The sequence below is a fragment of the Pimephales promelas genome, chromosome 9 (genome assembly GCF_988280905.1).
Source record: "Pimephales promelas chromosome 9, fPimPro1.hap1.1, whole genome shotgun sequence".
NCBI classification, from domain to species: Eukaryota; Metazoa; Chordata; class Actinopteri; order Cypriniformes; family Leuciscidae; genus Pimephales; species Pimephales promelas.
This window is the reverse complement of record NC_142777.1, coordinates 19,214,641-19,237,524: the sequence shown is the minus strand read 5'-3', so window position 1 is coordinate 19,237,524 and position 22,884 is coordinate 19,214,641. Positions and strand designations below refer to the sequence as shown.

Sequence of the window (22,884 nt, the reverse complement as noted above, 5' to 3'; positions counted from 1 at the left end):
TTTATCGTAACCAAAAGCACACCAAACAGACACGCTTCTCACAGATTGTTGTGTTAATTCTCATAAAATCATCTCCACAGCAGTCAGCTCTGTTGATTTGTGTTGACTGTATATGGAAGAAGGAGCTGTTCTGCAAATTGTTCCTTTCATAACCTTTCTGTTTTAATGCAAATGATGTCTTGGATGAGTCTTGATATGTGTTTCCGCATGTGTTGGTAGTACTGATAGCAGACCACAGATGGTCACAAAAGTGTGCCAAGAACCACCAAAGGGGGATGCTACATGATTTTAGCATGTACAAAGCTTACTTTGTCAACCAAATAAATACATTGTAGTTTGATATTGTAGTTAACTTGTACTGTAGCTGTTGCATGCATTGTGCCAATAAAAAGTGGTTTGTTAGTACGAGACTAAATGACTCAAGATTACTCATAGCATGATAAATGCATATAAATATCGTAATCACATTTGAAATATGTGCCTAGACAGAGTAATCTTTCCCAGCTTTATGTGTGGCTGGAAGCTTATCTCTTAAGAAAGTTGCTGCTTCTTGTTCTAGCATGAAAATGTTTTTGACTGAAAGAGCTTCAAAGAGCCTCTTTGTCTCACAAATGTGCTTGACTCTCATTCAGTCTGAAATATAGAATATATGTGATGTTTTGCCGTACCATGTAGCCTGATCTGTAATCACACATATCAGGGCTAGTTTTGGTAGGAAGGCAATTATTTTAAAAAGTCGAAGCTGGTCCCTCATGGGGATTACATATGCATTTGTTTTCATTTTCCTCAGGCTTTGGTGTTGCCTAGATTTAGCTCCTTGCCGGAAGAGGGTTTTTTTTTTAGTGTTCAGGTTTTTCTTTTTCTTTAATCTGTGGTGGTCTTGCAGTATATTTAAATGGAAGCTTATCTATTTTACTCCTTTGCCTTGCTCACATATGAACTTGAAACTGCACAAGTTGTCTTCCATACAATAAATCAGAGTCTTGCTAGTTGGGTAAAACAATAAGTAGTGTGCAGCAAAACATAATACTATAGTATAGAGGATTGGACTAGAACTCTGTTTCATTATTATATTGTAACGAGATGTACTTTGGCTTTAAGTGTGCTAATTAAGGAATCAGTAAAGGTCAGAGAGCAAAAAATAAATAAATAAATAAAAAAAATAGGGTCAATGAAAGGCAAGCTGTAATATTTGTAATATTTTATAGAGGAATATGTGCATCGATTCATGCTCACCCAACTAAATATGGAATGACACAAGGTAATTTTCTGTCCAGCATTTTTTTTTATTGTTTACCACATCTTATACCTATTTACTTTAATGGGAGAAATGGTGTTCAGTGCATCGTTTATGTCACATGTATTTTTCAGGTGCTCGATGGAACTGTTTACTGTGTGGGGATCCAGTGTTTGCTTTATAGGATAATATCCCCCGGATGGGCTTTTCAAGTAAATATTTTGAAGACCTTGTGCAGTTTCTCATAGGATTAAATAACTTTAACCCCAAGGTTTAATTCTGAAGCTAAAGCCAACATCTGTTAAAAGCCAGAATAAATGACGGGCTCAAACACATGTTTCTTACGTGTTTGTATGTTTCTTACGTGTGTTCTGACATACAATAAAAGCAAGAATAGGCTAGTAATATGCACAACAACAGCAATAAACATATGCTACAGACAGGAAAAATGCTAAATGTTTAGTTCAAACATAAACATCGAGTGGAGGTGTCCTCTAACTGACGCTTAACTAAACAATTTAAAAATGTACTGTTTTTGGTTGTATTTTCCAGAGTGTGAGCGAATTTGGCCTGGACATCATTGAGACGCCTGAAGGAGACAAATGGCCTCAACTCATAGTCCAGCAGAGTCTCGACCGGGAGACGAAAGACACCTTTGTGATGAAAATTAAGGTTGAGGATGGTGGCACACCTCCAAAGTCCAGCACAGCCATTCTGCAGGTGACTGTCTCAGATGTGAATGACAATCGGCCGGTGTTCAAGGACAGTGAGGTGGAGGTAAACGTTCCTGAGAATGCCCCAATGGGAACATCTGTCACTCACCTTCATGCCGCAGATGCTGATCTGGGGTCCAATGCTCAGATTCACTTCTCCTTCAGCAACCAAATCTCCCCTGCCACCAAACGACATTTTGCTATTGACAGCACAACTGGACTGATTACCGTCAAGCAGCCATTGGACAGGGAAGTCAACCCAGTGCACAAGCTTATAGTGCTGGCCAGTGACGGAAGCTCTACCCCTTCAAGGGCTACAGTGATAGTCAACGTAACAGACATTAATGACAATGTCCCCTCTATAGACACCCGTTATATAATTAATCTAGTTAATGGCACTGTGCTGTTGTCTGAAAATGCCCCCCTTAACACAAAAATAGCTCTAATTACTGTGACAGACAGAGATGCAGATCTGAACGGTAAAGTAACTTGTTACACTGATCATGATGTACCTTTCAGACTGAAGCCGGTCTTCAATGACCAGTTTTTGCTTGAAACTGCCGCACCTTTAGATTTTGAGACCACTCGCGAGTATGCCATTAGGATAGTCGCATCTGACTCTGGGAAACCTCCTTTAAACACTTCGGCAATGGTTCTGATTAAAATCAAGGATGAGAATGACAATGTCCCAGTTTTCCCTCAACCTGAAATCCAGTTGTCCATTCCAGAAAACAATGACCCCGGCACACAGTTGATAAAAATCAGTGCAACAGATGCCGATAGTGGTTCTAATGCCCTTATTATTTACAGTCTTGGGCCAGATGCTCCTGATGGATTTAACATAGATCCCCGGTCTGGTATCCTTTCTGTGGTCAAAAGGCTGGATAGAGAGAAGCAGGAGAAGTATTCATTCACAGTCATTGCCAGGGATAATGGTTCTATCGCTCTTCAAAGCAATGTCACCGTAAAGCTAATAGTCCAAGACCAAAATGATAACAGTCCATCCTTTACCCACTCCGAGTACAACTTCTATGTGCCTGAGAACCTGCCTTTGTATGGAACAGTTGGTTTGATCACTGTCACGGATGCAGATGCTGGCGACAATGCAGTTGTCACCCTCTCGATCATAAATGGAAAGGACAATTTCATCATCGACCCAAAAACCGGGGTGATTAAACCAAACATTACCTTTGACAGGGAGCAACAAAGTTCCTACACGTTTGTTGTCAAGGCTGTGGACGCAGGTCAAATGCAAACCACCTCATATGCCAAGGTCACCATAAACGTTGTTGATGTGAATGACAATCGACCAGTGTTTGTCATCCCGTCCTCAAACTACTCCTATGATCTAGTACCTTCAACCACCAGCCCTGGATCTGTGGTGACCAGAGTGTTTGCCATTGACAATGACACGGGTATGAACGCAGAGCTGCAGTATAGTATTATTGGAGGGTCGCCGAGAGGATTGTTTGCCATTGACAAAACGACGGGCAACATTACTCTGCAGGAGAAGATTATAGGGACAGACCAAGGTCTCCATAGGCTAGTGGTAAAGGTTAAGGATTTGGGACAGCCTGAGTCCTTACATGCAATTGCCCTTGTTCATTTGTTTGTGAATGATACTGTCTCCAATGCCACGTTCATCCAGGAGCAACTACGCAAGAGTTTGGAGACTCCCTTGGAGCGGAACATTGGGGACAACGATGTGACACCCCAGACCAATGGCTATGTGATTGTCGTTATTGCCATAATTGCTGGGACTATGACTGTTATCTTGGTGATCTTTGTGACTGCTCTGGTACGCTGTCGACAGACACCGAGACACAAAGTTGTCCAGAAGAGCAAGCAGAGTGGTGAGTGGGTATCACCAAACCAGGAAGGTCGACAGATTAAAAAGAAAAAAAAGAAGAAGAAGAGGTCTCCAAAAAGTTTGCTGTTGAATTTCGTAACCATCGAGGAATCCAAGTCCGATGACCCTACCCATGAGCACATCAATGGCACCTTAGACCTCCCTGTTGAACTTGAGGAGCAGACAATGGGAAAGTACAACTGGGCTACCACACCGACTACCTTCAAACCTGACAGTCCTGACTTAGCCAAGCACTACAAATCCGCTTCCCCTCAGCCAACATTCCAGATCAAACCAGAGACCCCTGTGGCTCCCAAGAAGCATCATGTCATCCAGGAACTCCCGCTGGACAACACATTCGTCGTGGGCTGTGACTCACTATCCAAATGTTCTTCCAGCAGCTCCGATCCCTACAGTGTATCAGAATGCAGCTGTCAAGGGAGCTTCAAGGCACCTGGACAAATCCACACCAGACAGGTAATTCATAACTTCCTTTCTTCAACCATGTGAAATGGAGGGTGGCAGCCACATGCTCTGAGCTTCAACAAGGGCTCAAAGATGCATGCATGTAAGGATACAATACGCAACTTAAAATTGGGAGGTTGTTGGTTTTATGGCTGTGTGTTCGTATTAACAAAAATGCCATTTCTCTTCTTTGCTGAAGAATACTGTAGGAAAAATGCCACAAATTATCAACTGAAGGAACATTCTACACATTAGGAAGACTTTGACCGATAGCGAGAAGTTGGATAGCTTTGATTATTCGATATTTTTCTTTTCCGAATTAGACATTTAATTCTAAAGAGTAATTATTAGCAAAACAACTTTCTGTATCTATGAAAAACAAGAGTGCTATCTTGAGATTACAGCTATGTTTGTTCTTGATTGACATGCCAAAACCAAGCATGCTTGACAGAAAACCAAACAAGATAGGGTTGTGTTTCACAGGCACAACTGAACAGATGCACACTGCTGAAACAATTGTTTCCCACAGAAATGCTTGATAGAACTCATTAGAGCTAAAACTTGTAACATAGTAGGGAAAGGATGATTATTTTTAAATAGAATTCCAAACTCAGTCCAAAGGAAACATTATAAGTTGTCTCTGAGGGAAATTGCTAGCATTAATGAGATGAAGGTTCATTTGAATACCAGTTTTCTAGTCTATGGTTCCAGAGGAGATGTGCCAAATGCAAAATAGCTAATAAATAAAAGCAGGTGAGGGACATAAATGTAAATTGGGGTGGAGAGAGAGGTGGCTTCGCAGTGGCAACTGGTCTTTCTCGCAGAGTGGAAGACTGAGCTGTGCGATTGTAGGTCAGAGAGATCAAGGTGAAGACAGAGCTGTGGGACCGTGAGACTTAAATAGAAGCATATTCACTAATAGCCTGAAACACCATCCATTTTACCTATCAACTGCATGTTTTTAATGACCAGGCATTGAGTTTGCCGCATAGCCATTTTCTTGAGTAGGTTAGAAAGCACAGGACTGCGGTCAGGAAAGTAAGTTGGCACTACTCCAAAGGCCCAGATTCAAACAAGACTGAGCATGTAAATAGTGATAGGACACTAGATAAGACACTATTGACATGAACAGTAACTAGCTTTCTTGTTTCTTTTTTTAGCACTAGTATTCAATCACAGACAATCTTGTTTTTTTAGTTTTTTTTTTAGTTTTTTTTTTTAATGTAATATCATGCCATCCACGGTGAGCTCTTGTCCCTATTGAAGAAAATCCCCCTCTGCATATTTCTTACAAATTACAGTATATCCACTCAGACACATTGTGCGCATGGTAATTTAAGGTGACACCCACACATAGCTGATGTTCCATTTTCACCATGAGGCCTTTATTTTAAAATGCAGTTAAAAGCAACGCTCTGCCATGGTGCATTATGAGCCTGAGATTATGGAATGACACATAATTCAGGTTAGGTTTGTAATTTGCCCTGCCAAAGTTGTCCTCCTTCTTCTGTACGTTTTGAAATATGCAGAAATATTTGTTGAAGTTTTTGAAACCTTGCATCAGATTTTGCTTGCAATGTTTGTCAAAAAATCCTATTCAGATGGTGCCATGTACTGTCAATACTATAGTTACCAAAGCAAATATATATATATATAGAGAGAGAGAGAGAGAGAGAGAGAGAGAGAGAGAGAGAGAGAGAGAGAGAGAGAGAGAGAGAGGGAGAGAGAGAGGGAGAGGGAGAGAGAGAGAGGTTTTATGATTTCAATTATTATTATTATTTTATTGACTGGGATATACTGTAAAGATTGCATTCTCAAAAATCCTCCCTTTCTTTGAGCAGTTCAAAACCTATATGAGCAGTTCAAAACCTGTATGCTTTGACTATTGAATTAGCCCATTAAAAAAAAGAAAGGAAGAAAGAAAAAAGGCTATACTATCCTGAATAATCTTCAATTCTGAAGTAAAGTGCTCTTTGTGTAGTATCTAAGCATTCCACTTTTGGCAAACCTTATTTCGGTTTTCATACAATAGCAATTGTTTATTTATATTTCTTCTTACTTAGTCATTGTAAACAACACTTGGAAAGCAGTTGAGAGACATTACTGACAGAGAGACACCAGATATTGAAATATCTTGAATATTAGATCATGTCCCATACCCGTTGGCCCCATATTTGCTGCATTAGCTGTGGTGTCTCATGTTAGCTATAAAGCAGTAACACAAATGTCAGCATTACTTAACTTTAGTGGCCCCATCTCGATGTCTGAGAAACATCATGTCTGAATGTGCCATGATGAATAGGAGCAAGAACATTTGTAGCGGCCATTAAAGGATGCATTTCTCCCAGGAAACACTCGTTGATGAAGGTCAATGGGATGCTTAGGAGGCTGGGAATGATGTCAGCATCAAAGAAAAGCTTGTCAAAATACAACGTAGTTATGGGCCATATGGCTCATAATACCATCAGAGGTCCATTCTGCATTCTGCTCAGCACCACGAACCTCTTTCCCGCCCCTTTCACTCATCTCTGCCTTTCTTTTATCTTTTGCACTCCTTGTTCTCAGACAGTGATTTTAGAGGTCAGTCCCTCCGGTGGTGGTGGGGCTTCTGTCTGAATATACACTTTAGTTGTGGCAGATCAAGTAAATTCCACCGTACTTGACTGATCCCTGCAAGGCCATGAATATGCAAGAATGCTAGTCAAATCAAACACCATAAGGCCTCTATATTCAGAGATGGGGTGTATTTGAGGTCAGTAGCTTCACCATTCTAACCTCATGTTACTTGCAAACCCGTCTTCATTCGGATTGGTATGACTATACCCTCACAGGCTTATGGGGCCTCACAGTCAAACACATTTTCTTTGCATCAGGCTTCATGGTATGTTCAGCTTTTCAAAAACATCATAAAATATGGGAGAGGATGTCTTTGAGTTCACAGTTTGTGCTCTTACCCACCCTCGTTTCAATAATTCTACTTCATTTTTGAATCTCACCGGCAATAGGGCAGATGTGCCTAGATTTCTAACAAACACATTTTTTATAAATTCATGAAGTGATTAATCTCTCTTGAATTTCTCTCTCTCTCTCTCTCTCTCTCTCTCTCTCTCTCTCTCTCTCTCTCTCTCTCTCTATCGATTACTTCCAGTTGTGTCAATCTACAGGCAATTTCTTCAGTGTTTACCCATCAGCAGGGCCGACACAACTGCCTCTTTAGGCAAAAAAAAAAATAAAAAAAAATAAAAAAAATAAAATTGGACCGCCCACAGATCACACTCACAATTAAACTAAAGATTTTTGAGATAAATGTGAAAGACTGGAGATTTTGTTTATTGATACAATTGCACTAAAATTAAAGCAAATACAAGCATGTTTTCGGATTATATTTTTTCATTATGCAATGTAAAAAAATAATAATAATAATAATAAATCTGCACGCAACCACTACCTGCAAATGCCATTCCATTTTATATTATTAATAAGAATATCTCCTGGAAGATTCAGTCTAATTCCAGGTGGGCCACTTTGTCATGTTTTACATAGGATGTGGAAGCAAAAGTCGCTAGTTCATTTTCAATGAGAGACACATGGAAAGCAGCAAATCGATGGTAGTTTCTTTAGCTGCGAAACGACGGTGTGCAAGCTATGCCAGGGCAGGGCAGGGCGGGGCAAGAGTGGCACTACTAGGTAGAATGATGGAAAGTATATTTAGATTTAGAACTAATGGGGTAATAACTTTTCGAATATAAGTCCAATAATTATAAGTGAATGTCCCAAAAATAAATGAATTATTTAAATTAAAAAAATAAAACTCTTTCTTTCTTGCCAGCCTGACTGTGCTGCTGCTCTAGTCGGCTTCCTACTTTGCCTATAGGCAACCAGCAATTCCCCATCTGCAATTACTGTGCATCTTGGACTTCAGTAATATATTCTACATGGAAAACTTTTTTTTTACCATTAGTTACTTTCATTAGTTACCATTTAGTTCCATAGAGAATCACAAGTTAAATACAAGTTTGTCATTAACAAATTGTCCTGAGGCTTGATGGATGTTTTGGTTATTGCATAAAAAATAAAATAATAATAATAATAACTATATATATATATATATATATATATATATATATATATATATATAATTTTATTTTTGTGTGTGTGTGTGACATGACATGACACTAAAGACTGGGATTATTACTATGATTACTAGGATTGTTTTAAATTGTAACATAATTTCACGTCATTACTGTTTTACTGTGTTTTTGAAAAAAAAATCAGCTTCTCAGTTGTGGTCATACAATTATTAAATGGCCTCACATAGAAATCCATATATGTGTTGCTGCATTTTTGCAGTAGGAGCAGCAGTGTGAGGTACTGTAGATTTTTTTTCTTCTTCCCAAAATCCATTATATACATTTTACCAGCATGCGTTTCCTTGGAAATTAACAATGAGCTTGACATTGTGTTCTACCAGTTGAGCTGCACTTTAATGTCACTGCGGTCAGCTTGAAAAAAAAAAAAAAAAAATCTCTAAAGTTGCTTATCTTTTATTTGGATTTTTTGGCATTGTTGAAGAGTAACTAGAGAGCTTTGAAATGGTACTTTTCTCTTGCACTGTTGCTTGCAGATATAGATTTCAGTGATGAATTTAAGAGGTTGATTCAGAAAAGTAATAATGAGGTAATATAACCCTATCAGTTGAGTAGAAAAAATATAAATATGTTTAAAAAAAAACACCTTTTTTTAAAGTGTTATACCAAACCACCATCCAACTGTCCAACTGAAAGAAATGTTTTAGTCACATGAGCTTCCTGTTGTCATCAATGAATGAGTGTTGCTGTAGTGTGGTGGATGTAACGGCACATTTGGAGCAAAAAAAAAAAAAAAAAAGCGATTTGGTTTACCTGCATGCACTGACTAGTCACTTTTACCCATTGATAACACCCAGCATTCTTCAAGGTAAATCCGACAAGATCAAAATAGCACGTAAATCTTTTAGTCTGTTCCTTGAAGAATGCTTTCTCTTTCTCTCTCTTTATGTATGCATGTGGATGTATATGTCCAGAGAGAGAGCGAGGACTTCATTATCATCTTACACAGTACATTCTGCAGCTTAGCAAGCCAGATGATTTTGTAACTACAATCTCCCTATATCTGTCTGTCTCTCTATATTACAGGAGACGGCACTGAAACCACCACTCTATGGCACACTCTGTGGCACAGGTACAGCTCGCTCCCACAGGATAAAAATCAATCTCTAGCTGCCATTTCCTAAAGAGAGGGAGGGAGGGAGAGGAAGGCAATCACTGAAGAGGTGAAAACGTGAACTGTACAGAATCTCCAGCCTCAAACGAGTCCTAGAGAGCAACATCAGACTAATTTAACCGTCCGAAAACTCTGCTTGTGACTTGTAGGAGGTTTGAAATGCTTTGTTTAAACCCTTTTTGCCCTCATTCACCGGTTGCACCGAATAGGGCACGAAAGACACCCCCACTCTGCTTATCCAAATGGAATATGACTATGGCAAAGACCTCTGTATAGGATGTTTATATAGATATGTATTTATGTATAGAAGCATCACAGTCCTTGTCGTCTGTGTGTCTATTTATTGATTGATTTTGTTCACTGATTTTCTTGATTGACACATTAGGCAAAGTTCGATGAAACTTTAACGTGCCTGCTGGTTGTTTCTTTTTTTTCTTCTTTTTTTTACTCTATGTACCCTTTGCTCACCTGCTATTACTGTTTTATTTGTTCATTCTGTGCTCGCACAGGCGGCGTATCCGATCGATCCGTTATCACGGCCTTGATACGGCAAACTCGTCATCACTGATTGCCGAGGCTTGTTAACGTGTGGCTAACATTGAAATGCATGGCCCTCCATAGGAGGTACCATCACACTTTATGCTGTGACACTGATTGCCTCCGAATTTTGGACGTGGAAGAGTCTAATATAGCCCTAATGCTTTACTAAGCTGCAATCATATGGGACAGTGTTCCTGCTTTCTAATCAAAGAATCCCCTTGTACGCAGTAGAAAGGGACACCGGGTCTGACCTTTATGTGTTGTCTGTGTAGTTCGCTTTTACCAGAGCCAATATAACCTGTAAGATGTATTTAACTGATTTTGAATAGAAAGCCTCCGGCAATCTGTCATACGAGATGGTAGGTTTTAGTTACATCACCTGGGTGTTTGTATATTCTGAAACTGACATGCTATGTATTCACACTAGAGAGATGGGAAAAAAAAAGTATTTTAAAAGTAGAAAATTCAATACAGAGCACGAAAATACAACGTGGACTATTCAGATTTTATGTCAACAGCAATACATTCGCAATCAAACGAGAACTCACACTACATGAGCACTTTAAAGTCGTGATAACAAGCAGCTCTTTTGTGAAACTTAGCTGTCGGGTTTTTCCGTCTTGAATGACTTTTACATCACTAATAAATTGCTTTGATGGATAGCACTTTTGTTCAAGCAGTAATTTACTCCTTTTTAGCAAATGGGCTGATTTGTAGAAGTGTCTTTGGGCCCAAATGTTTGACCTCTTATTCCAGCGGCGGTATCAGATGTCTTAATGGTGTCAAGTGTAACACTCTGGAGTAGGAAACACAGAATGACTCACACATAAAACTGTAGCACTGTGCAAGAAACAATTAGATATGCCTAGATATTTGTGATAGGCAAAGAAAAAGATGGGAAGGAAAAAAAAAAAGGACTTTTTTTAATGTAAGGGTCTCATCACTCTTTATTTATGAAGCACCTTACATTATCTTTGTATTCTTCTTTGATTTGCCAACATGTGAAGTCAACTGTATATTACTGTTTTATGTATGTTTGAGCTTTGGAAGTTTATTAAAGTCTTTTGCATTGTACTGCACATTTCCATGCGTCATTTATTAACTAAACAATATGCAATGGGGTCCAAAAGTCTGAGACCACTATTATGATAATGTTTCTGTATTGTAGTTGTTTAAAGCAATGCTTATTTTTATTATAAACAATATAATCAGGGGAGCATGTCACAAAATATATTATTTGATATTATTATTATTATTTTTATCTGGTCTCTGATTTTTGGACCCCACTGTATATATTCACATTTAATATATTACTTAATTCCTTTCAAAATATGTTTGTTTGTTTTACTGTAAAGTATAAAGACGGTTGTGGTGCATTAATTAAAGCCTATATAAAGCATAAATGTTGAGCCACATTGGCTCTTTAAACTCACAAGTTCTTAGTCAGTGGCAGTTTATAAATAAGGCAACCACATTTATTTAGCTCAATTAGGCAACTGCACTGGAATTTATGCATCTATTGAAATTTACCTTTTTATAAGACTGAACAATTACAATTTATAAGGCTCACTGATCACATAATACCTCAACATCCGTTTGTGTGCGGGCCCATGAGCCAGCTATTGTTCCCATGTATGTGGTTTCAAAGCATCTGTTCCAGAAGTTCACATGAAAGAAGGGAGAAATGAGAGGCGCAATGGAAAACAATTTAATTGCTTATCAAAGTTACTTTAAATTGCAAGACTGGAGAGTTACCCATTTCCCCTAAGGGAAATATGTCCTTGGTGATTAGAGAAAATGGTGCACATGCACTACGTTGAGCTTGTCTCCTTTTTTTTTTTCCTGAGGTAGTGTGCAAATGTCAGCATGCTATTAATATCACAATGTAAACTCTCAATGTGCTAAACTATGTGTACACTCTATGTTTGCATGCACACCTCCATTAGAAGACCATCATCAAAGCACATTTGCTCTTTCGTGAAACACTTTTGCTCACTACAGCTTGCCCGTGTTTCAGATAAATGTATATGTATATATACATTTTTAAATGTTTTATGATTCTGCATCAAATATGTGAGAGATAATATACAATCAACAGGCTGCTGCTTCTCAGCTTCTACCAAATAAATAAAGGAATGCACATGAAATAGTGATTTGAATTGATATGATTTTAAATTTCTGTAGCTCAAACTGTAGTGCATGGCATCACTAGCAATGCCAAGGTCATGGGTTCAATTCAGGGAATGCAAGAATTGATTTAATATAAGGCTTGAGTTAAGTGTAAGTTACTTTGGATAAAAGCATCTGCCAAATGCATAAATGTAAATATCATTTAATCAGCTGTTCGAGAAGAAAGAGACCACAGAATAATACAAAAGACTTGCACAGTCATGAGATCAGTTGCTTTTTACAACAGTCAATTGACCCTTAGCAGGGAGCTTGATTGACAGGTGATCTGACCAATCATACTTCGCCATCCGCCATTTTGTCCGACAAAGCAGTCAGGAGAGTTAGTAGATAAACATTGGGAGGATTTGAACTTGAAAAACGGAATGTACGGATGCCTTTCTCGGGTTAAAACAACGTTCCTTCTTATGTTCATTCATGTTTATTTGATGTTATAAATGAACTAGAAGGAAGAGATGATCAGATCACGAGCAGCTTTAACTGATGCTCTTCAGCGATCTGTCACTACACATTAAAGAGCCACAAAACGGTATTTATTGTTTAAATTTCTTTAAAAGAAGACCACATTTGAAAGGTGAGACTTTGTTTAATAAGTTCAATATCAAAAGTAACCTGGTCTGTCCTCTCTGTAGTGTGTTGTCATTCCGTGATGAATGTTTCACTTCGTGAGAACATGGTGTGTGTGTGTGTGTGTGAGAGCAGCGTATAGCTTGTCGGACATAGCGACAGTAACTAAGGGGGGCGGGTCTTTGCGAACGGTCAATCATACTGTCAAGTGGTCATTATGCAAATCTGAATGCAGAATGAATCAACCAATCAAACTTGAGTATTCCAGTGAGTCTTACTGTCTTTGGATTTAAAGAATGGGCAAAAATGTTCCAACAGATTGGTCTCCATCTGCTGGCAAATTATGTTTCTTAAAAGATATGTAATTTAGCTATTGTTATTCTTCAAATTGACTGTGACAGCTGAGGAGAGTTTTGTGTGTTGGCTCTGCTTGATTTGTGGCATTGAGCTTAAATGTATTATTTGTTTGACAGCGTTTAGAGAAAGAATAATTCTCATTGAATCAAATAGAAATGCTTGCTACTGGATGCCACGGATTATGTGGCTCCGTGTGGCGTGCACAATGCTAACGTACCTGCATGTTTGCTCATAATCTAATAAAGCAACTGTCAATAAGGAGACTGATTAACTGTAAAGTTTCAGCCTTAATAATGGAAATGCCTCAGGGATTGCGTACATTAGCCTAAAACAACCTTGAACAGGTTAAAGGGACTGTAAAGTTCACCCAAAAAATGAAAGTCATTTACACACAAAGTTAGACATTATACTTACAAATTAATACTTTTAATCGGCGAGAATGCATTAAATTGATCAAAAGTAGTAGAGACATTTATATTACAATAGATTTGTTTTTCAAATGAATACTGTTCTTTTGAACATTCTATTCTTCAAAGAATTATGAAAAAAGTATCACAGTTTCTGCAAACAAAATTAAGCAGCACAACTGTTTTCAGCTTTAATAAAAAGAAATGTTTCTTGTGCATCTCAGAAAATCGGCATTTTATAATGATTTCTGAGAACGGAGTAATAATGCTGAAAAACAGTTATTTTAAATTGTAATTTTTTCAGATTATTATTATTTTTACTATATTTTTTTTGGATCAAACAAATGCAGCCTCATGTGCATTTTATTTTATTTTTTTTCAGTTGAAGGTAGTGGGCTCACTGTAAAAAAAAAAAAATCATGAGCACAACATTTCTTTTGTCAATTCAACTTAAATAATTTTATATAGTTCTGAAAACATAATACTTTGAGTTTCTGATGATTAAATCAATCTCCTTCATTGTACTAACTCATTTTTTTTTTCCATTTCAATGAACTTAAAGTTTTAAGGCAGCCAGGTTACTTAATTTTTTAAGTTAAACCAACAATATTTTTTTTACAGTGCTGTTGTCTTGGACCCCATTGACTTTCATTATATGAACCAAACCAGTTCTTCAAAATTTCTTCTTTTGCGTTCTTTAGAGGAAAAAAGTCATACAGATTTGGAACGACGTGAGGGTGAGTAAATGATGACACAGTTTAAATAATAGGGTGAACGTTTCTTTAATGTTACCTTTCACATCAGACTTTGCACAATGTTACAAATCCTTAGAAACACATAGCTTACTGTTCTCTTTTCCTTTCCTGCACGTGTTGGTGCATGGGAAAGAATAAATGCATGAATTATTTCTAAAAATACATTTAATTTTGATTAATTTAAAGAAACGTAATGATTCCAAACCAGCCTCGCTTCCACAGCACAATGAAAGTGAAACCAGTGAGGGTTTTGCATTACTTGACTCTGAATGCCTATGAAAGTACCTCTCCAGCAGGTGCTGACTATGAGAGTACTGCAACATAGAAGAGCTCATGAATTAATAAATCGTTGGACTTTAGAATGACAAAATGTATCATGAAGAGGACCGACTAGGATCAGATTGCTGAGAAAGTGCAACAAAACATATGTCTTGAGATCGTATTTATAATTCATATCGATCATATCCTGTGTCCTCAGTATTACATCACACACAGAGGGGCAGAATGGGGCCGGGATTTGAGGGTACCGGAGAGTCGTCTGTCGTTATAAATGATCAGGTACACGAGGGAATTACTGCAGACTGAGAATATTGTGTCCAAGCCCCAAAGGGTTTGCTGATTATCTCTATGTAGTGCTAGTTATGCATTTTCTGTGCAGCAGTGTAGGAAACAGGAAGATGGTCTCTGTTATTTGCACTCAAAGCGGTGCAGTGGACTCCTGCTGCCAAATCTCTGCCAAACTGAATTATTCAATCATTTTTTACAGCTGTGGGTTCAAAAATTCTTAAAGGCAACGGTTGTCGCTTGTTAAAATGTGCCCATTGGTTAAAAGTACAATGGTATAAATATTCACAAGCCACACAGGGATAACTATTTTTAAGGCTGCACAGATTTACATACAATTGCTCGGAGATAGCTGATGTTAATGTTATTGATGAAGGGAATGAATTGTGAGTCTGTATGTATCCAGACATTTGTTTCAGTGCAGTTTTGAGCAACGTGTTTAGTCAATTAGAGAGTCTGCTGTTTCTTACACTCAAAAGTATCCTAATGCAGAAGAGGTTGTCCTAAATGGAGCACGTCTGACGTTAAAGCGGCTCTACAGCCATATAGCTTTTTTGTTGGTTTTCGGGGGAGATTAGGAATTGCTTTTAAACTTGATTGTCGTGCTTGTTTGTCTAGGATTGCTAGGTTGTATATGCTTATTATTCCAAGGGGAAAATGTAAAAAAGCTTCAAAATAAATACACTGCTGTCTGATTAAATGCTCTCGAAATTCAATTGAAGAATGTTGTTATACACTAATCTTCAGGAGGACACTGTCTAAGAAATGCATTCTTCTGAAACAAGGGATCAGAATTCAATTTCCAGAGCTTGTTTTTCATTTTGTCTGCATATATTGGAAGGTATATTTTGTGTACCACATCTTTGCACTGCTCTGCAACATAATTCACTATGTATTCATTTATTTGTTTATCAGTGGCATGGCTGTTTTAATGATGTTAATGTATGTTGAAGGGGAATAGTTCACCCAAAAATCAACATTGTCATAATTTACTATGTTGTTCCAAACCTGCTTTTTTTATTTTATTTATTTATTTATCTTATATAAAACACTTTTATTGTAAGGCAAACGATACAAGTAATATTTGTCCTGCTGTGAAATATATTTGCATATATATTATACAGCTCTGTTGTTTTCTTTCCATTATTCAAGGTCTGAAAACACGGTATTTTTTTTTCTGTTAATTTAACAAAATGTAAATCTTCTAAAAATGAACGATCTAACTGACTATATATTAATGTGGAATTTAAAAGAAATGAAGAGTTCAGATGCAAAAGCCTCTAAATGCCATTTGAAATTTTCTTCTTTAATGATGCAAATCTTGATTCATTTGACATTTTTTAAATAAAATCTCTCCCCAAATCCTTATGACTTTCTTTCAAGATTTTTTAAAAATATATATATTTTTACTTTGATTGAATGGAAAAGAGCAGTGCGGACATTTTTTTTTTTTTTAAATTGCCTTCTTTGTGTTTTACCGTGAGAAGAAAGTCAAACAGGCTTGGAACGTCATGAGGGTGAATAAATGATGACAGAAGTTTAATTTATGGGTGAACTGTTCCTTGTAAGAAATATACACAATTGTGACTAACACAAAACATGTGTTCATTTTCCAAAGTATGCAGTTCCTCCATCTTCAGGGCTTATTTGTAGGAAACAGTGCCGTGCGGAACGGACATTTGCATGAGATCTTTTCTAAGTGGGTAAGCAGAAGATCGGCTAGTCAGGTTGGGAGGCGTTGACATAAAGACACTGTTCAGACCCACTGTAATCCAGGTAATCCAGCACAGATTTCTTGATTTACGCTCGCAAAAGAGATTGGAAGACGATAAGAGCACAGGCCCATCTTAGAATAGCTGATAATCTGGTTTGGACAAAGGACTAAGGGGTATTTACTCAGCCTTAACATTTGCTGAAGCAGATGGTAAGAAGGGGGGTTGGAGCCACCAAACTTCCTCCTCTATCTACAGGACAAAAAAAATAAGGGAGAAAAAAGAACAGTGAATGATAATCAATGTTGTTTATTTGCTGCTTGACTCCTTAAGTACTGTCAGCCAGATTATAGGCTTTCCTGGGGATAATCGGAGACAGCAGACAATTGCCTTTTTTTCCATCCTGAAAGTGTGATGGCATAAAGAAGGTGGTTTAGGGTGGATGCCGACTCTTAATTCCTGATTAGTCCTGTTCCAAACCTTGCTAAAATTAACTGGGCAGGGTGCTAATCACTACGCCTCAGACACTCTCTGCTCCGCTCTGCCGGCGAGTTTATGCTACATATCTGACATGGAGTAGACATGGTCTCAAGAGAGAAACCCAATTAGGGCAGACTTTTGAACCCTGCTCCGAACAATGTTTGACCACACTATAGACAAGCGATTTGCTCCAAGCCGTCGTACCTTTGTTGACTATATAATAGCCCCTCAACAGAGCTGTCTCTCAACAAGGCTTGCGTTTGTCACGCTTAACATACAGCTGTCGCTCTTAAGCCTGGTCTGAATAGCTTATTATGAATGGCATTTCTGATATTTGAAAAGAAATATAAGGAATACTGAAATACACCATTCAAATGTTTAGGCTTGTAACATGCTTCTATGTTTTTGAAAGAAGACTTGTTTTGCTCACCAAGGCTGTATTTATCTGACACACCCAGTCCAGTTCAGCGCTCTTTCTTAATGAGATGATGATCTGAATCAGGTGTGTTAAATGAGGGAGATGTACAAACTGTGCAGAGCTGTGGGTCCCTGTGCATTGGATGTATACCCAGACAGCAAACTGACATTGAATCAACGTGGAAACGACGTCTCTCATGACATTGAAACAACGTTGATTTTGCTCATCAAATTAACGTTGAACCAACGTCAGACGCGGCATTCTTCAAAGCTAAATGAAAATCGAAAATTGGTTTGCTTTCATAACGTTGAAACAACGCGTTGATTTCAAGTTGATTTTCCGTTAGTTTTGAAAGAATGACGCGTCTGACGTTGGTTCAACGTTAAATCGAAAATTGGTTTGCTTTCATAACGTTGAAACAACGCATTGATTTCAAGTTGATTTTCCGTTAGTTTTGAAAGAATGACGCGTCTGACATTGGTTCAACGTTAAATCGAAAATTGGTTTGCTTTCATAACGTTGAAACAACGCATTGATTTCAAGTTGATTTTCCGTTAGTTTTGAAAGAATGACGCGTCTGACGTTGGTTCAACGTTAATTCGATGAGCAAAACTATGTCAGATCAACGTTGTTTCAACGTCATATTTCCACGTTGATTTAATGTCAGTTTTCTATCTGGGTATGCATTGTCAAAAGTGTCAGTTTATGGCCACGTTTACACATATTTAGCAAAACGAAAATTTTCCCAATCTCCGTTTTCATAAATAACACACTCGCATAAATACGCCGTCGAACGCCATCATATCTATGCCAAACCTATTGGCGGGGTTAAGAGGTTAAGGATAAAGTCATGCAAGCCAATCAGAATCCTGAGAATCGACAAGAGAGAACCTAAAACGCCGTTTCTCCCAGTTCACACGACAACACATAACCTGCATTTTCAGAAATCTCCACTTTGGCCGGAGTTTTTAAAAATAAACGTTTTCTATGATAAAAACGGGGTTTTCGTGTAAACGAGCGGCCAATCCGCTGGGAAATATCTGCGTTTTCCCTTCGTGTAAACGGGGCCTATGACGCCTTGGGATGAGAGCGGGCTGATTATTATCAACGTTGCAAACAGCTGCACATACATGTATAGAAAGTTCAAAATAAATCCTTTAATTTAAAATAGAATATTATAAGTTTCTCCAATGTCTCAGTTTGAACAGTTTAATACTGTTCAAAATGAAAAAGTTAATTTCTTTCACAAAAAAAGTACTTTTGAGTGGTACTGTATAACCTTTGTATTATATTAAATCTCTTTTGCTATTTAAACAATGCTAGAAGCAAATTCTCTCAACACCACTAGAATGAACCTTTCGTTTTTGTGTCCCTACTTTTTGAACCCCCTCATCATCAGGGGTGGACAACAAGCGCAACCGAGACATATTTCTCTAATTAGTCGGCAGCAGACTCATTAGAGCTCGGAACGACAAGAGTGGGTGGCGTGTGGACGTCACATAGTCAGGAGACCATATAATGCACTTTTAAATGTGAACCGGTGCTAGATCGGAGAGGGAAAAAGTGTTAACAGAATAAATCAACATTGTATAACGTGGTCAAAAAATGCTAAATGGAATTTAACTCAATTAGCTTTCCTTTATAATTGGACCAAAACGTGTGATCAGAGGCCAAATTGAATGGCCGGTGCTCTCGATTTAATATGCATCATCCCCTCCACGGTCTGTGCAGCAGACGGCCAGACGCGTTCAGTGGACGGTAAACGGGAGCAGACAGACTGTTAAGTTTCCAGAAGACAAAGATATTAGAATTATGCAAGCTTGAATTGACATTCTTCCAAACTTAACGTGCTGGCAGAGGTTATTAGCAAATATCAATATCAGGGCAGAGAGCTTGCTATTTTTAAGATCGCTATTCATACTATGGATCATTTTATATTTATGACATCCGAACTTTGTCTTGCTTTGGACTGAAGTACAAAACCCTGATCTGGAATGTCAACAAAATGTCAGCTCGGAATTACATTGCAAAACAGACCCAGGAAGATTTTATTATAGGATAGTGTGTGTGTGTGTGTGTCCCATTACGCGTTCATTAGATTAAATCTGGCTGCAGGCAGTCAAATGTAAGAGAGACAGACCTGCTGTTCAGGGGGAATGTGAGCAGGAGCTGGAAGCTTATACTGTTCGTACAGATTGTCGGCCCCAGAGATCTGCCCTGTAGACCCTGCATGCCTTCGGATGCCTGCCGCTTGCCTAGTAAGCACTTTGAAAGCTACTGTATTGTTTAATACCATACCATACTCTTTGCTTCCCTCCATCTAACAGTAGTGGCTTTTGTCACACATGACGGGTGCTTGAAACATTTTGTATATTTTCTAAATAAATAGGACAAAGAGGCACTGAAAGATAAATTACTTTGCTTGGGTGCAGTCTTATCCTCCTTTATGGAACACATTTTTTTAAAACACCTTTCAATACTAAAATGAAACGGATGCCTTTTCAAACCAAGCACTTCTCGTTTGCGCTGAAAATACACCTAAAGCGCGCCTTTCAAAGTGTCTAAGATTTTAATATTTGAACAGAACGGCTTGGATCGTTGGATTTAAAAAGCAAAAAAAAAAAAAAAAAAAAATTGAAATCATAAGACCAGACCAAAGCGTCTGCTTTTTTCAAAGCTCACTGATGTTTTGACAACTCATAAAGGAATAAACATTTCATATGGTCATTGCTGTTTCAAATGTTGTAGTTTTTAAAAGTTGTTTTATCAGCAGATAAAAGACAGTAGCATTCTCTTTTGTGAACTATGTACTTTCATATTGCTTTGCCTCTCTCTCTGTCTCCTTTTTTTTTTTTTTTTAATTTTTATTAATAAAAAATGGGCTTTGGCTTTTCAGCAATCTGTCTGAATGGGGCGAAGCCTTTTGATTGCCATGGATGGTGGGCATGATAAATCTCAATAAGCAGAAGCCAAGCACATGGACAGATAATGCTATTCCTCCCCCGAAACATTGAGCCACTGTCCCTTAAAATGAACAGCTGAGCTCATGCAATCGAGTGAAACGTGTTAAGACTGTTTAGAACGCTCTGAAACAATCAAACTGGGAGTCATAACTGATTCATTAGCTGAGCATCTGAAGTCTTCGTTTGATAGACCAGTTAAACGGATTATTGCATGTGATTTCCGCCGACACCGTATATTTGTGATGTTTTTTGGCTGGTTAGATCTCACGAGATGAAATAATTTCACCTCAGCCTGCACCAGAGCAGATCGTCATTTTGCTCCAGTCACATGTAGTTTGAAGTCTGACTAAAGCGCTGTCAAGCTTTAAGTGTAGAGTGTTTGCTGTGCTTGTTTTCTATTTGTTTGCGTGGCAAGGACCTCAGGTGTAAAAACAACACTACAAAGCTATCATACTGAATGATATTGAAATCAATGGGGGATATGGGAGCCATTGCTCGTAGTCTTGCTTTTAGCACGTGTCACTCTGACGAGGGAGTCAATCTGTACTAATTAAACATAGGCGAGAGTGCCTGTGGACTGGCAGCTCTATCTAACGTGATTTAGAGCCTGATAACTCTAAATCAAGTCTACAAAGAGTTTACAGAAGCTCGGCTTCAGTATTTACAGGAGCGATGGTTGTGGTTGATACCACAGCTACATTTGACCATAGTTTATACTGTGCAAAAACGTTGACTACAGTAGATAACATAAACTAACATTTATTTATCTTAGTTAAAGGTACATTGTGGGAATTTTGTAATAAAATATCCAAAAATCACTTGCACATTTCCTGCAGTTGTGTACTTACAATATCCAAATAGTCTCCAACGATTTATTTATTTTTTTATTTCAGATGAAAATTGCAACTTTAAATATGTGGCCGTCCTGAGAAAAAAAAAAAAAAATGTCGCAATATCCGCGCTATCCTCGGTTTCTGTTCATACTTCCATAGCCATGATGTAACCATGGTGACAGACGTGGACAACTGTGTAGTGCCAACGCATTTTCATCCTTTAGCGTCATTTGTGACGCTATATGACAAAACGGCGCTATACTACGCACATGGCACCCGTTATCGTAACCCGTAACACGCGCTGTGATGGGTAGGTTTAGGTGTGGGGTAGGGTAGGGTAGTCTCATGTTACGCTAAAGGATTTATAACTCCTTGGGTTCGCGTGTTATATTAACGATAAAGTGCCATGTGCGTAGTATTTCGCCGTTTTGTCATATAGCATCACATATGATGCTAAAGGATGAGAACGGGCTGGTAGTGCATATCGCTGCACACAGTTCTTGTTTCTTTCAAACATAGACCATGGCAAGCAGACTTTGGGACTAACAAGGTGAACTAAAATGAGGATCAATATCAGCGTGGCGTTTTTGAGATGTCGAGAGCTCCACGTCCGCGACTAACTTGGACTTGACAAAGCTTTACGAGTCACGACTTGACAGCTTTATTAGACAGGTGAGAAAATGTAGATAAAACAAATCAATGTTATGTAATGTTAGATCAACATGACAAAGTGTTAGAATATGGTCAGCATGTTATTCTAATGTTGATCTAGCTTACTGCTAGTTTCATATAGCAAACGCACTAACACATAGTATAACATTATTGCAATTTTCAACACACATTTAAATGCCGTTTAGTGTGATAGTGTGTTTAACACTAGACCAAGTGAGGCAGCGATGAACTACCTCACAAGTTTAATTCGTCAAATAAACTGACCTGTGTGAATAATATTAAATGTCCTTATTCCTTTATATCCGCGGGACTCGTGTGTGATATCTGTCTCTTTAGCAATCGCGAAAGAACAACTGTTAAAACAACATGAATGTTTGCACTCCACCATAAACATTATTAGATCCATCAAGTCCCATAATTCAGCTCATCACTGCGTCATCAACCTACTCCTTTGTTATTTTTGGAAATTGTGCCCTCTTGTGACGAAAAAAAACATATTGTTACATATTGTGTCTTTAATATTAATTTGAACAATTACTAATACATTATTAAAATCAAAAGCTGTATCTGTTTACATTTTCTTTAATGGGCTAGCATGAACTACGAACAGTTGTATTTTTTATCAACTAACATTAACAAATATTAATAAATACTCTAAAAACGCATTGCTAATTGTTAATATATTGTTTAACTTAAAGTGTCACCCACTTATGCAATATCAAGATTTTGACATAGTATCTAAAATAACCAGCTGATATAAAGGACAAATCTTGGTGAATAATTTTACAATGATTTATCATTTATCAGTTTGTTTGTTTGTTTGCAGAAAGACATGATGGAGAAACTTTAGCAAAAATGCGTTTATTTATTTATTTATTTATTCGCTCAAATATAGACAGGCCT

General features: G+C 37.9%; 1 protein-coding gene across 4 annotated transcripts in view; it reads left to right on the top strand.

Moving 5' to 3' along the window:
* The window catches only part of pcdh11 (protocadherin 11), a 190,763-nt gene that overhangs the window by 12,868 nt on the left and 155,011 nt on the right, over positions 1–22,884 (top strand). For 3 of the 4 annotated variants that reach the window (XM_039649311.2, XM_039649312.2, XM_039649310.2), the window contains exon 3: positions 1,790–4,276. In XM_039649311.2, the coding sequence (XP_039505245.2) occupies positions 1,790–4,276 (2,487 nt within the window). Of the gene's footprint in view, positions 1–1,789; positions 4,277–9,438; positions 11,141–22,884 lie in introns of those variants that run through there. The other variant, XM_039649313.2, reaches the window with a different exon arrangement.